The sequence below is a fragment of the Rhipicephalus sanguineus genome, chromosome 1 (assembly GCF_013339695.2).
Source record: "Rhipicephalus sanguineus isolate Rsan-2018 chromosome 1, BIME_Rsan_1.4, whole genome shotgun sequence".
NCBI lineage: Eukaryota > Metazoa > Arthropoda > Arachnida > Ixodida > Ixodidae > Rhipicephalus > Rhipicephalus sanguineus.
The window spans coordinates 211,510,957-211,527,527 of record NC_051176.1 but is presented as its reverse complement, the minus strand read 5'-3'; the positions used below and the strand labels follow the sequence as shown (position 1 = coordinate 211,527,527).

Here is a 16,571-nt window from a genome sequence, read left to right as displayed (position 1 = left end):
TCTCTGATGTGCGAAACCACTGTTTTGATAAAAAAATCGCCAGGCCTGCGTGGAACACGCAGTACAGTTACATTGAAAGCTGGATGAGCTGCCTTTCTAGAGCCCGTTGTAGACTCTCTTGGGGCAACTAATACAAGTACACATGCAAGGTACCCACTACGCCATAAAGCACCCACTATGCCATTTTTCGTCATTCTTCGGAGAATCGTGGTACCCGCTACACATCTGTAAGGCATTATGTGCACTTTGTGCTGTGGGAGATGACAATGAAGAATTGTAGCTGAGGCCCTTTGTAACGGGTTGGAAGCATTCATTGACTGACTTGTTGCGCAATTTCCATTGTGAGACGCCACGTTGTTATTTTATTCTTCTGCAACGCTATATTACATGTGCTAACACGATTCCTTGCCAGACATGACGCCTGCATAGAGTATTTTTTGAGTTACAAGCACCAGCGTGGCACTGGGGTGGAATACTGGACTGCCAGGCAGAGGGCGCGGGTTAAAATTCCATCCCATTCTAGAAATTTTTTTTTTTTTCATTTCAATTGTTCTTATTTCGTGCGATAGCGGTTACGGACACCGGCGGCAGCGGCGGACAACTATGGTGCCAAAATCGGCTGTCGCGATCTCATAACAGCTTTCACTGTAACAGACTTCAGCGCGGACAATGCCCTCTCCACGCTGGCCTGCGTGACAGGCGTGCAAAAGTCCACTTATGTTATTATAAACATCTCTGGTTGCCACTGTTTTCGTTTTGTTCAATTTCAACATTGCTTTGGAATTCCTATTAAGGCAGGTAGCGCAAAGGAACACAGACACAAGCGAAGAATAAGTACAGGGGACAAGCGCCAACTTCAAACTAAAGTTTATTTCCCGAATCCACGCCTATTTATCAAAGATCACAACACCACATTGACACCATGGAAAGAACGACTGACACTGCTATGAATGTCGTGACGCCGACGCCTCTTGATCAGCTCTTATAGCTAAAATGATAACTACACAGAAACGCGCAAAACCGCGCAGTCAAACACTGATACACTTGAAAACATCACAATAAAACACGCATGCTCAGAATCGAGAGTTCCTTTCACGCAGCAAGCGTAGAAGCCAGGTTGGCCGAAAAAAAAAAAGGCTATCTCACACGGGAGTAGGCTCAGTGAAGCCTGGCTAACACATACGGAATCGTTCTTGAGAATTAAAAACGCTTCTACGATTTCTCTGGACAGCTTGTTCCGGTTACGGTACATCACTGCCGTGTCGGAAAAAAGTGGTTCACACCCGCACTGCGGACAGTGCATCGCAAGACGCGAGTATGGCGAACCTTTGAGAGAGCTGAAATGTTCTCACAGTCTGATATTCAAACATCTGCCCGTCTGACCGATATATTTACGTCCGCATGAAAAAGGAATGCAGTACACAACATTACGGGAGCAAGACACGAACCGCATATTGTGCCTAACGGTACATAAAGCCGTTCTTTGGTCTTCCTTGCTGCACATGTGTGTCTGCAACTTTGGACAAATGGCGCCCACCTTGTTTTTTGCAGTGAACACAATGTCAACGTCATGACGTGATGCCACCTTTTTGACGCGATGAGAAAACCCGTGGATGTACGGTATAACCGCGAAACTATGCCTCTCTACCATTTGACCCTTTGACGCACACTCAGCTCCCGTTTTTACTGTCTTTAAACATTTGCCTTAACATGAGTTTTATTGTCTTTAAACCTGCCTTAACATGAGTTCCCACAAACTAGCCCAGTTATCCGTTCTTGGAATTCCTGCCTGAGGTATGTGCTAATACTGTACACTGGGATATGCATAATTGCTCACGTTGTATGACCACATCCAGAACACACCTGCGAATGTGAACCGGTCCCTCGGAACAATGCCTCCTATCTACGTGCACGGCCTCCGGAACGTGAGGGAAAGAGAAAGGCGGACCCAAAAACAAGCTGCGACGAAGCCTCCCCGATCAGCACAGTCACCCCTGAAGAAGAGACCAAGCCGGTCTCGAAACGTCGGGTTTCCTCCCAGAATTTGTGGCTGGAGATATTTCAACTTCTTAATTCTTCCACCCAGCCAGACAGACTTCTGTCGAAATGTTTACATTTAAGTCTTTACGCACTGACTTTGGTCAAGAGGCGGCTCTTCTCGCAAAGCGTTACGTGAACGTAGCACGAGGCATCACGACCTATCAGACTCATCTCGACTTCTCGAAGACCTGCCGGGAGATGAACGCAATACCGCAAAGCCAAACGCATGGTGCACACGGCGGAGGGCAACAAGATCGTCGCACAAGCTGAACGACGCCTGCTCAAAGCCCGAATCCATGAGTGCCACAACGTGATCAAGAAGAAGGAATTAGACCTGTTCTTCCTTCGACGACAGCTACAACATCGACTGCCCAACATCTTTCCGTCGTTGGAAGAATTCGCGCGGGATGTGGCTGCAACAACAGCTCGGAAGCAACAAGCAGCTCACAAAGGCAAGCTTGCGACGCTTCAAGGGAAACGCCACCGCAGTCCGGTCAACGGAAATTTCGTCGTCAACTTGTCCTCCAGACAACTCTCCCCGACCGAGCACGACGTGCTGGCAAAGGGACACAATTTTAACACGACCACGACGTGTCCGCCACTACCAAAGATCATTGCGGCTGCCGAGGAAGGCATCAGGAGACTCGACAGTGGAATTCGAGAGAACATCCGTCTCAAGGCCATCGGTGTACTATCAAAAATAGGAAAACGCCGTGAGCACAACCTGTCGAGAGAGGAGAGCAATGCGATCCGTGCGCTCCGAAAGGATGAGAAGATTGTCATCCTCCCGGCCAACAAAGGCAACGCGATGGTCCTGCTTGATAGGGAGGCGTACGACGACAAAGTTCAGGATTTGCTCCAAAGCCCGGCCTATGAAAAGCTGACTAAAGACCCCACACCAAGAGTCCAAAGGGAACTGAACAAGCTTCTGGCGGATATCTTCAAAGGACACCAAGAGGCAAGAACCATCTATCTCCAGCTCATCTGCAGGAACGGCTCTGCACCAGGATTTTACGGGCTTCCAAAGATCCATAAGCCCACCATCCCGCTCCGTCCGATCGTGGATTTTACATCTTCTCCACTCCGTACGCTGTCCCAATATCTCCACCGGACTCTGGCGCCGCTCGTGGGAAAAACACCAACCCACATACGCAACGCCAGCCACTTCAGGGAGCGCATGAAGGAAGTGACCGTGAGCAGTGATGAGTGCCTCGTCTCGTTCGACGTCGTGTCCCTGTTCACCAGCTTGCCCATAACACTAGCGGTGTCTTGCGCACGGGCAGCTTTGAATGACGACGAACTCCTGAGTGAAAGAACCTGCCTGAGCACCGATGAGCTGTGCCGCCTACTGGAGAACTGCCTCAAGGGAACATACTTTAGTGTCAACGGGGACTTCTACAGACAGGCCAACGGGACCGCGATGGGAGCAGCCGTCTCCATTACAGCTGCGAACCTCACAATGGAGCACGTAGAAGAGGCGGCACTGCGTTCCTTTATTGACAGGCCGAAAGTATTTGTGAGGTATGTGGACCACTGCTTCTGCATCATAAAGAGGACAGCGGTAGACAGCTTTCTCGAACATCTTAACTCCGTCGACCAAGCAATCCAGTTTACGGTGGAAAGAGAACAAGACGGAGCGCTACCGTTCCTCGATGTTTTAGTACGACGACAAGGCGAACGCATGACCTTCTCGGTGTACAGAAAACCAACGCACACCGGCAGGTATTTGCATTTCACCTCGAGTCACCCCACTGCCCACAAACCTTCCGTGGTGTCGGCACTCTTTTCACGAGCAAGAGCCATCTGCACATCAGAAGGAGAGAGAAAGAGAGAAGAAGAGAGGGTCGTGGCCGAGTTAAGAAAGAACGGATACACGACAGCTTTCATCCGCCGTGTGGCACGCCGCATGTCTAGAGATCAGCTTCCCCACCGCGGAGACGCATCTGCGAACGACACACGCGACCCTCCTCCCACGCTGCCCACTCCACCGGATACAATGGTATCGAAGAAACCAGCCCAACGAGTCGTCATCCCGTATGTTCCGGGAACTAGCGAACAGCTCGCCAGGGTTCTCGGAAAAGCTGGGGTCACGGTGGTTCACAAGCCGGCCTCAACGCTCGCTCGCTTACTACCGCGGCCGAAAGATCGACCATCCCGGGAGCAACACCAGGGCGTGGTCTACAAAGTGTCATGGGCTGACTGTCCAGCGAGCTACATAGGCGAGAGTAAGTGCTTCCCGGAAAGAATGCGCCAACACAAAAACGACGTCAGGAAGATGGAAATACAACGCAGTGCCCTTGCAGAGCATTGCGAGAAGCACAACCACAAAATTGACTTCGAGGGCGCTTCCATCATAGAAACGGAAAGGAATCTGGGAAGGAGGCTCTTACTCGAGTCGTGGCACATCCAGAACACACCTGCGAATGTGAACCGGTCCCTCGGAACAATGCCTCCTATCTACGTGCACGGCCTCTGTAACGTGAGGGAAAGAGAAAGGCGGAGCCAAAAACAAGCTGCGACGAAGCCTCCCTGATCAGCACAGTCACCCCTGAAGAAGAGACCAAGCTGGTCTCGAAACGTCGGGTTTCCTCCAAGAATTTGTGGCTGGAGATATTTCAACTTCTTAATGACCGCAGTTGTTCCAAATGGCCAAGTTTTGTCGTGAACCGAAAAACGATTTAAAAAATTTCGGTTTCACTCCGGAACAAAATGATAAAGTTTCAGTTACGTTTTTGTTCCGCTCAAAAATATATATATTTTTTTTTCGTTTTTGGTTTTCGTTCCGTTCCAACACACTGGGTGCAAGTGTCTCAAGTGATGAAACTATGCATTGGACAAAGGAAAGAAGGGGAATGGATTAACGGGCGTAAACACGGGCAAGGGGCATTTATTTTTTCAATAGAAGTGTAGTAATCGCGAGATCAAAGGAAATGAAAGTGGACAAAAAAATAACTTTCCTCCAGTGGGGACCAAATCCACAACCTTGACATTATGCGTGCGACACACTACCAGTTGTGCTATAGTGGCGGCTGTTTTGTCATCCTCTTTCTAGGGTATTTCTATATGTGTAACTCCGGGAGTTTGCCTGTGCCACTCTAGAGCCATGGTGGTGAATGTGAGGAATTCTTTTTGCCAGATGGCATCGTGTAGGACGTGAACTGACCAATAAACTCTTGTGTGCTATCTAAAGGCATTGAAACTGCCAGGGTTGAGACTTTTGCAAAAAAAAAAAACTGGCCTCTCAAATAATCCCCCTTTTCCCTTCTGTTTATAGCACTGTCATCGTGCTGTAAGTGCGACATAAATGGAAATGTGTGGCTATATCCTGGTTTTCCAAATGGAGTACATCAGTGCGAATTATACGTGTAAGTGAAAGCACATAAGTGGCTCACGAAGAAATGTGTTTGGAAAAACTTGTGCCCCATGGTCATAGGAGGTGCACACAGAGATAAAAATCTGTCGAGTAGCTCGCATTTACTTCGTTAAAACTTTGAACTTTGCTACAGGATTGGCAAACTGGCAGCTTGTCTTAAACTTTTATTCTAAGGTATTTTTGCTCACATATCCTTGCTCAAGCTTAACTGGATCCAGTGGATGCTGCTCACGAATACTTGTATTCTAATTCACTGGGGATCACATAGATTCATCTTAAAGTTTAGCATTGTCAACTTGAAAAAACATGGAGTCGCAAATGATACATGCTCGCTTGCTCATTCAGTGTGCTAATATCAAAGGAGCTCTAAATAACACTTTCACTTTCTTTCTGTCCACTTATGCAAGTCTGACTGTGCCTCGGCACAGTCAGACTTGCATGCACTCACACTGTGTGGGCTATCCTAGATTGAGGCTGGCTGAAATATAGGTGTAAGGGTGAGAGAGAATGCATTCCTGTGGGTAGTCATTAGTGTACCTGTGACAAGCATGAATGTGAACATAATTGACTGCCATTCAATATAAATATATGGGAGTTTGAATATCGTGTCAATGAGGGGTCATTATGATCGCGAATGTGTTCATTGATGTGAGCAGAATTGAGTCTGCGCTTTTCCAGGTGAGCTTGTGGCAGTGCAGAAAACCGGAATGTGAACGTGAATTTGAGGCTAGCAGTGTTGTTGCTCTGCATTGTGGAGAGTTTTGGCGAGTTAGTGAGCTGCTGGTCAAAATTTTGAAGTCGACATAACTTGTGAGAGATTTCTGTGAACACACATGTCATCTCCAGCATATCAGTGTCAAGTATAACCTAGAGCCGCCTACATTGCCTACATCACGAGTGAAGTTGTGTTGTCTGCCATGCCCATGTGTGCTCTCTACCGCAGTTGTCAACACGGCACTCACATGCATGCGTTGTCGTGCATGTCACTGTCTTGTGTGGCAACGTGACCAGCTGTGTTTACAATAAACCCATCCTGGTCCCACCTTTCTTGGTTCTCTCTGAAACCGAAACCATGATTGGGAGCTATAGAAGCACCTCCAAATAATTAACTACTGCACACTCAAGCAAAGAAGGTTTCCAGCCATAAGTGCATTTTTACAAAGTTATTGAAACAGAAAAATCAAGATACAAATCGTTTGTGTCGGTACTCCTTTAATTATTTTGCGAGTCTGAGCAAGTTCTATTTTTCTGACCTATGCATCACATATTCTTGCTGTTGCTTGTGCAGGAGATGTTGGATCGAAAAAATACCATGTGGCTGCCAATCGGAAAATTCCAGTTATGCAGCCAGGTTGGGTGCAGCTTTTCTGGGACCAAGAGCAGCACAAGTTAGCGCATGCTGCCAGCACTGCATATTCCCACCTGCGATTGCCAGCTTTTAAGGGCCTTGTGATAACTGTTTCACAGGTATGTGACTTCCCTCAAGGGATTGATGATGAATTTTGTTACTTGCTCTCTCCTTTTTGTAACTATTTTTTTTTTTTTTGAACTTTTTTTGTGCAGGAATATCGTAACATGATGGACAGTTCAGCTGACTATCATACTCCTAGTGACAGTATTGTAGTTGTGTGAGGCACGCGTACAAATTTTAATAGTCTGAGCAATCCAGGAGAAATTGAAATGCAAATGTAGCAGACATATTGCAGGAAAAGTTGAAAAATAGCAGACACCTCGGTTTTAATACACTCTCGATTATGGATTTCACTATAAAGCAGTTGTTTACTTATTTGCTAGTATAGACCAGAACACAGAGAATTCCATGCGCATCGCCATATTTGCATCGCGCGTCGCGCGATCTATCACACACACGACGAAAAACATGCGCGGGCTGCCATGCCAGCAGACGCTACACAGAGCAAACGTGAAACTCCCAAAACTCAGCCCGTCGGAGAGCGTGTTTCGCGTCTTTTCTAGCCTGGACATTTTCGCTGATTTTATTGGAACATCAAGAACATCTTGCTCATGCAAGTCCACAATGTATACAGTACCTGCTGAGTGAGCTGCGGAAGCAACCTCGTCAGATACGTACGCTGTTACATTTGTAAAAAAACGTTCTCGCTGTGGTATGCGTGAATCGTAATTGCAGTGCAGCTCGCGAAAGAGTGAAACGATGTTTTGTTGCGCCATATTGCAAGCTGTGCACAAAGTTTTGTGGAATGTGATCATTTCAGCATGCATCGCGTAATAATTAGAGTACGTTTTACGGGTAGTTTCGCGGAACGTAATTTTTGTTTCACGAGCGCTCTTACAATAATGCGTCTTGTAGGGGTGTGCGAATATTCGAAAATTTCGAATAACGAATCGAATAGCATTCTATTCGATTCGGTACTCGAATCGAATAGTACATACTTGAAATACCGAATATTTTTCGAATAGTTTTCGAATAATTAGCGCCGACGGGAGAACCCCAAAACAATGATACTTTGGAATAGTTAAAGGCCATTTTTCTTCTTTTAATCACTAAATTACCAGTATGCATGCAGCCCAAGCTTTTACGAAACTACCGACGCTATATTGATTACCGGATGAAGGCGTTTTTTTTTTTTTTATGAAAGCTCCATACCCGCTCAGTTTTTACTATGCTGCCTCTGCATCGCATTAATCAGTTCCTGTCTTCATCTTGTAAGAACTGAAGGTGCACCTGCATTCAGCTTCATGAATAGCAATAGATGCAAGGGTTGTGTTTGCGTAAATTGTTCTTGCAGATACAGCTTTCAACACCGATGTCTACATGCCTTCAGTGCCGAGGACCAGGTTGCGATGGCAGGTTTATGTGTTTCATTACCGCCTTAGCTGTATGCGTACTCTTCGGTTCATAATTGTTTAGATTTTATGTCTCAGTTTTATTTAAGAGCAGGCGACAACGTATCTGCAGTCACTGCTTTATTTCAACCTACAGTTAGAAATATTTCGAAGGTTGTGGTCGCTGCTGTATACGAGCTTACCTCAGATTTCATAACTGTGGTACTTTGAGTCAGTTAAAAGTAAGCGCAACGCTCTTTGGTGAAAGTTCGTGAATATTTCTTTCAAAAAAAGAAAAAAAAAAACGCTGCGGAGTTCTAGGACCGTTTTGAGAATGGTTGTCTTACTATTCGAAAACTATTCGAAAAGTATTCAATTAGTATTCGTATTCGATTCGGTGTCATCACTATTCGATTCGTATTCGATTCGGTTCCAAAATTCACTATTCGCACACCCCTAGCGTCTTGCTCACAAAAGCGTGCTATCAGAGAGTATAACTTGCAGTATCGTTCAGCGATCCCATTTGGAAGCTACCTGCGCGATTTTATTCTTGTAACGATGATGCTTTACAAGCGAAACTGTGCTACTCTTAGTTAAGCCGGTTAGCTACGCCTGCGACATAAAGGACACTGGCGCGAGTACTGTTTACTTACGTGCAGCTGGATGCCTCTCGTGTCCAAATAAATTTGGGGACATCAAACACTGCAATGAAAGCACGAAATTCTGACCAGCTGTTGAGGAGCACCGTGCCATTTATTACCTTTTGAAGACAAAATCTCGAAGGCGTGGATGCCATCAAATCACTAAAGCTTAATACTACGTTGAAAGTGGCAAAGCATGCTGATTGCTTGGGCTTGAAAGCACTACCTTGCACGAGACTTTCGTCAAAGGAAACGCTCAAAGGTATGAAGTGCACCCCCACACAAAGCTCGCGCCTGCCTTCAACCCAGCTGCGTGTCACGCAAATTAGGTTTGCAAAATGAAATGGGTGGGCATCACACTGCAGAATACACGCAATTAGTGTACTTACTCGCGCATTTTCACTCGGCTCCTAGTTTTTTTGCTTGAATCACAGTTATCCACTCGCGGCGAAGCTGAAAACACCACACCGGCACTATTTCCGTGGCGCGTCGTAATCATCGCAGACAACGCTAATATCCTCTTGTTGCGCTGCTTGTTTTGGCATCCAAAGACAACGCAGTAGGGCCCAGACGAGCTCTTACACGCTGAAGCGGCGTGAACGGGTACTTTTTCGCACTTTAAAGCCTCAGAACTGCAGCTTGCCCTGTTTACTCGGTGCAGCCCGCGCGCGCCTCGGCAGCCCGGTCAGCCCGGCGTCTGGGTGCGAGAGTATCCGCTCGGCTCGCCAGCAGCCTGGGTGCGAGACAGGCGTGCTCTGGTGTATAGGGCTGCAAATAATTTTTGCCACCTGAGATTTCTTTTAACCAAGAGCAGAATGCTCACTGCACAGATATCCTTGCACCTATCCATGTCAGTAATTTCACTACAGCTTGGAATGAGTCTCAACTTTATACTCAGTTGCAAAAGCTCAAGGTCCTGAAGGTGTCGGTGTTAAGTTCATTATGCATTCATGCACACATGGTTTCCAGTTATGTCACTTTTTCTGAGGTGCTCCTCTGAGTGGCCTATTATTTTACAGGAGATACCGATTAAAATGCACTTGAAGGGATAATGAGAATATGTTTGTTATAAGAAATGCAACTTAACTGATGTATTTTACAGAGCTCCGCACCTGCTTTTTCTGGTGGGTTTTAAATGGACATTAAAAGCAAATAACAATTTATGCCACATTTTGGCTGCTGACCCTAAAGTCGTAGGTTTGATCTCGGCTGCGGCGGTCGCATTTCGATGCAGGCGAAATGCTAGAGGCCTGTGTACTGTGCGATGTCAGTGCACATTAAAGGACACCAGATGGTCGAATTTCTAGTACCCTCCCTTATGGTGTACCTCATAATCTCATCTAGGTTTTGGCATGTAAAACTCCATAAATTATTAATAACAATTTAGGCTACATTGATACTTAAGAAGATCGAAAACATCACTATTATTAACAGTGCTTTTGTAATTCAGGATATTAAACCAAGTGAGGGATACCACTTACCTACTCAAGCAGAATATTGTAGTACTAGCCCGATGATGCAGCTCCTCTTCAGTATAATTCATTTACTAGTAGTCAATCAAACATAATAAAAAGATAATTCCAGTGCATTGTAAGATGAAATAAAATGCCAGCTTTGCATTTCAACTTGATTCTTGGAGAAAATATCTTTTTCACATTAGCCTAAGTGGAGTACAGATATGGTGTACTGGAATGGGGCAGTGTGTCGTCTGGTGCCAAAAACATGACTCTTTTTGTGATGACAGCCTGTGGTGCTAGAGCACACCGGACTACTGTCGCCATCTGTTGCTGCACCCTGTAATTTATGTTAAGCAGAGATGCAAAGCCTCCGAGATCAGTACTTGTAGTTGACGTGCTGTTTGTGCATGTACGTGGAAAACTGTTTGATTGCTCCCTTCTGTTTCTCATGATGCAGTAGCAAATTTTCGCGTGTGCATGGCAGACTCGGTGTCTGCGGAAGCCTGATGCATTCAAGTTCTTGCAGACGTATTAAAATTCCGGGCTTATTCACATTCAGTAAATCCAACACCCCAAATACATCACGGGGCATTTTAGCTGCATGAAGCAGCATTCATCATTGAGCGTTATATTTTTTCTATCGAAAACCTTGTGACTGCTGTCCTGGCTGATACTGGTGAGGGGTGGTTGTGGAACTCGCGTGATGCTGTTTATGTTATCTTTCCGGACCGCCTCATGTACATTGTATAACTTCAAATTAGTACTGTGATAGCTAGACAGGCGTACATATGTATGGAATGAACAGTGAAGTGCTTTTTTATGCCTTCTGCATTCAAAACAGTAAGCATGAAGCCGATCCGGGACACTGTTCTGTGATAGGAAGTGTACAAGCTCAGACGATGCAAAAGCAGCTTTATGTATTGCAACAATAATACATCCAAATGTGTTGAAGTGTTTAACTCTTGCAAATAATTGAAAGTTTCAATCCTGTTGTGTGACCATTCTACTCAAACTGCAGTTTCGCGCGACACATTTAATATTCGCCTGCCAGGCACACTGGTCGACCGTGGCGCGCCCTTTTGGAGACGTCATCTCAAGAGTGACCACTGTTGTCCCATTGGTTTGCTAGGAAGACGACACACTGCCCCATTCTAGTACACCATAGCACGGACTCTCATTCCAGTGGCGTTCTCCGAGTAACAGCCACGAATCTCAAAGGCTGTGCTTTTGGACACTGCTAGCGCCAGATTCAACAGCTGGCACCGAAAAAACTTCTTGGCTGCCATGTCTCTCGGGACAAACATATGGGTGACATGGGTGTTCGAAACGTTTCGTGACCCGCGCACACCCATTTTACTAATTATGTTGACATGTGCTTCGCTGTCTTTGCTTGAGGGTGAAACTCGGTTTAATTGCAACTAAGATAAAATGCCATGTCCATGTGATGTCATCGACTTGATTTATGACCACATCTGTGCTTTTTAGGCACCTCTTAGGCAACAAAATCTTAGCACCACCCGTCGGGCAGTAAAAAGATGTGATGAGTATGCAGCATCATACTACCTGCACTGGGGTTGGTGATTTGGATTGGGCTTAGCAGTTTGCAGACCCTTGAATCAGGATTAAGATTTTCTGTTAGTAAACATTTCTTTGTCATGAAATAAGTGCTGTGAGGTTTCTGGAATGGTACTTTAACAATGCATGACAACTTAATATATGCCTTCACTGTACGTTTGCCCAGCACAAACTACTAAATGGGGTGAGATGGGACAGCATCAAAACCAGAAGGTAAATGTATGAACGGCATGTCATTTAGCGCTGAAGTGTTAGTCGCATATTACGCGCATCAGCTGTGCCATCTGTGAAGCTGGTTCTTGTGGCTGGCTGTTGGGCAGCAGCCTTGCATTATGTGCTAGCTTGCAGAGGAGCCTCGAGGTACTTCCTCACATTCAATGTCTTCCTCACATTCTCCTCTGTTATTCAGTGATGGTAGTTTTCACGTCTGTAGATGCTAGCAGCTTTGTCTCCTGAAAAGGCTGCTGGTCAGGCCTTTCACTGAGCTATATGGCAGCTGCAGATGTTCAGCTCAACTGATTAATTAATTAATTTATTTATTTATTTATTCGTTCATTCATCCATTCATTTATTAGTTTGAGCACTTGCTCTAAGCGGGGAAGGCAACAGATCATACATAAAATAGAAATAAGCTTAACAATAAGTACACGTTGCTGGGCTAGTCGGTTCATGTCTAAGTACAAGCCACAAAGAATGGCTGTTTCTTGCGCGAGGAAATAACGAGGGAAGGGGTCCAGGGGTTGCGCTCCCCTGGACCCCTTCCCTCGTTATTTCCTCACGCAAGAAACAGCCATTCTTTGTGGCTTGTACTTAGAAGCTTAACAATAAAGAACCATAAAGAACCATACGAAATGAAAACACAAAAAAAGAAAAGCTGTTCATGCTGAAGGGCTCGTCACCAACCCCCATTGTACATTTTGGTTATGTATTCTCTCTCAGTTGTAGGGTGCCATCTGGGGAGCATCTTATTGAAAGAATTTTTCAAATCTGTTCATTATGGGACGTGTGTAAAAGGTGGAACAGTCATTTTACCAGGTGACCTTCACTCTTAGGGCCCCTCACCAGGCCACATAGCAAATTTTAGTTAGGCGCTGGAAGTTGTTGTGTGCCGAATGAAGAGCATTATGCCGCAAGAATTTTGCAAATCGGTTCATTACGAGCTGAGAAAAGCAATAATTTATAGCGACGCGAAACCATGATGCCAGGAGATGGGTTTCAAACCCTTGACACTCGCCCCGTGTAGCCTTCGCAAGGCAAATCCCTTCCCTGCCTTCGGCAGCCGAGCCGGAGGATCACCTGACACATATGCATGAACACGTCATGCGCATGCATGGCCACGTGTGCGCGACGTGCCCGAGCATGCGAGCGGCATTGCACAGCCGCTACGTTTTTTTAATGTAGCGGTCGTGGGCGTTGTGTCGGCGTTCTCTGTGGTGTACCTGTTTCTGCGGGACGGGCATCAAGAGCCAGTGCCGCATGAACATTTAGGTAGACGCTGGAGAATAAATGAGCCCAATGAGTGCTTGAACGCGCCAGAACATTATTTTCGTTTCCAGGGCTAGCGTCTGCTCGATGCGCTAACCGGGGGGGACACGAACGCATGCGAAACGGAGGCACATTAGCCCTGCATCTCGCTGCAATTCACGGCGAAAAAATGAAAAAGGCACACAGATTCCCTTTGTGTGTCTCATTATTTCCCTCAAGTTTTATTCATTTATTGAAGCAACAAATTACACAAACTACACATGTTGTGTGAAATAATTATCGCAGTGTCATGTGCTACTGTTGGCGACGTCAGAGCACAGTCGTCTACGTAGAGGACCGACGTCGCAGCACTACAGTAAAAGCTCGTTAATTCGAATTCCACGGGAACGCTGAGCAATTTCGAATTAAACAAAATTCGAAATGATGAAAGTGAGCAAAAATGGGTGGATTTCGGGGGTGGGGGCACGAAAAATATTTATTGGCCAAAAAAGTCGATGATGACCATCTGCTTCTTTTCTCTGAATGCCACAGCTGTGGCTCTCTGTTTCAGCGCGCGGACGCGGCGCAGGGAATCCTCTTCACCCTCTTCAAAGCTGAAGAAGAGACGCGCCACATTAAGTGCCTCCATCACCGCAGAAGCTGACGGGCGCACAGGCGCTTCGTCATCTTCGTCTTCCTCACCTTCTGGCTCTTCAGCAACAGGCTGCGCACCGGCTACTTGAGCGATAATGTCCTCATCAGTCAGGGCACCAGACACCGATGCACCGGTGTCAACTTCAACATAATCGGCAAAACGTACGCCCCGAAGAGTGTCGCACTATGCCACTGGCATGAGCTCCTCAGCCCCGTCCACGTCGACGTCACAGCTATCCTGCGCACTTCCAGCTGCAAATCCACTGTGGTGGAAACAGTTTGCGATTGTGGTCGCGGTCACCTGTTCCCATGCGCGCGCCAACATGTGCATGGCAGTGAGCAGCGTAATGCCGAAGTCCTTCCTGTCGCCCGTGCACAAAATCATTCTCTCCAGCATGTGACGCCTATAAAAGCACTTGATGTTCCTTATCACACCCTGGTCCATTGGCTGTAGGGCCGCAGTCGTATTTGCTGGAAGGAACACTTTGTTGCTCTCAGCTCAACGTCGACTTTGTGCGCCGAACAGTTGTCGACGACAAGAAGAACGCGTCTGCCGCCCAGTTCCATTCGCCTGTCGAATTTTAGTAGCCACTTCCTGAATAGGTCACCTGTCATCCAGGCTTTCTTGTTTGCGGCGTACTCTGTCGGCAGTGACCGAATGTTTTTGAAGCACCGTGGCTTGAGTGCTTTGCCAATCACAAAAAGGGGGACCTTTTCCGTACCGGTCATATTTGCGACGACCAGAACAGTGACACGCTCTTTGCTGCGCTTGCCGCCGGCACAGCTGTCTCCCTTGTAGGTGATCGTCTTGTCTGGCTGCAACTTGAAAAATAGTGCTGTCTCGTCAGCGTTAAACACATCCTGTGGTGAGTAGCTCTCCAAGTACTGCTGCAGGGTGTCGCTTCTCCAAGTAGCGCATGTTTCGGCGTCCACTTCCTTTGCCTCGCCGGATAATGTGCGGAATACGAGATTGTGCCGCTCCCTGAAACGATGAAACCATCCCTCGGAGGCGACAAAGTCTTCAATGTCCAAGCGCAGGGCGAAATCGGCTGCCTTGGCCATGACGATAGGGCCGCTCAATGCGATACTCTGGGCTCTCATTTCTTTAACCGAGATAATCAAAGCTGACTCCAGTTCCGGGAACTTCGCTGTCCTTAGCCTTTTTCGACTGGCGCCAAAATCCTCGGCTTCATAGGCGTTTTCAGTGGCCGTCCTGTTGCGTATGTAGGTTGACAACGTGCTCGGAGGTATGCCGTGCTTCCTCGCAATTTCGTATTTGCTCGAGTTCCCTTGGTCAACCTCTCGCAAAATCTCCACCTTCTCCTTGACAGTCTTCGCGCAGTAGTTTCCCCGCGGCATCTTGCAACTTCGATGCGGAATAAGACGGCTTGACGGCGTGAACGAACAACGTGCTCGAGGAACAAAGTGACGCTGCCGGGTGCGGCCTAGGACTGCTAGGACTACTCCGCCGACTCCTCAGCGTCCCGCGGGTCCCGCGTATACAAGTGGCGCCAGGCACTGAGGTAGCGGGAGGGCTACGGAAAAAAAAAAATTGCTCCCCGGATTTCGGAGGCCATACTTTGCTCGCCCTTTGCTCGGAGGCCACTTGAAGCTCGAAAAAACCGGTTGTGCCACCTATCGTTCGGCCGTAAAAGCTTCCACTAGTGTTTGATGATGATGACGCTCGGCGGCGCGCGCTTCGAATTATCCGTAGAGGCGGCAATTTCTGTTCGAATTAACGAATCGTTTTACACATGGTCTCCTATGCACTGCGGACCGGACTGCAGCGACCATTTCGAATTAATGAAGTGTGAATTAACGAGCTTTCACTGTATCTACGTAGGGCCATTCCATCGTGTACGTCATCCCCTCATTCTCTGGGTGCGCGCCCGCGAGAAAAAGAGCAAGCAGCGTTCAGCTTGAAATTTGACCCATTTCCGTGACACGTAGCGTTGCAAATTTTGGTAGACGTGATTGTGAATGCCCAGTGTATGCATTGCACTCGTCAGCTCAAAATTGTCAAACCTGGTGAGAGGAAAAACGGAAAGTTGGGCCAGTTGGTTGGGATTCATTTTTTTGCTCTGTTACAGCGCAACACACATGAGGACAATAGAAGGAAAACGGACAACACAGCGCTGTGTTGTCCGTTTTTCTTCTATTGTCCTCGTGTGTGTTGCGCTGTAACCGAGTGAAAAAACTGGTGAGGGGCCCTTTAAGGCTGGTGGCCCACATAGAGCTAACTTTCCGGATGGACTTTTGGCGCCAAGCGCTGGCACGGCAACACAGCCTTCAGGGATGCAACAGCTGCGCCAATTGTGCCATTTTGATACAATTTCGTTTTTCTGCGCCAAAACCGCAATATTTCTCGAAATTGCGCCACGCTGCGCCAAAACGCCCCCGGTAACCGCAAAATTTTTCGGTTGCGCTAGTTTTAGCCTCGTTTTAACGCAGAACGAAGCCCGTAATGGCGACCTAATGTTGGGAGAGGCACCAGAGGCACCTTCATCCAATCCAATTCGATCCAATGGCGCTTGACTCAAACAAGACGTTAATCTGTTCCGGTGT

At 47.0% G+C, this 16,571-nt stretch overlaps 1 protein-coding gene across 1 annotated transcript in view; it reads left to right on the top strand.

Annotated features, from left to right (window-relative positions):
* The window catches only part of LOC119406690 (DNA topoisomerase 2-binding protein 1), a 65,071-nt gene that overhangs the window by 25,592 nt on the left and 22,908 nt on the right, over window positions 1-16,571 (top strand). Inside the window, exon 3 of the mRNA XM_037673425.2 lies at window positions 6,702-6,880. Coding sequence (XP_037529353.1) covers window positions 6,702-6,880 — 179 coding nt within the window. The remainder of the gene's footprint in view (window positions 1-6,701; window positions 6,881-16,571) is intronic.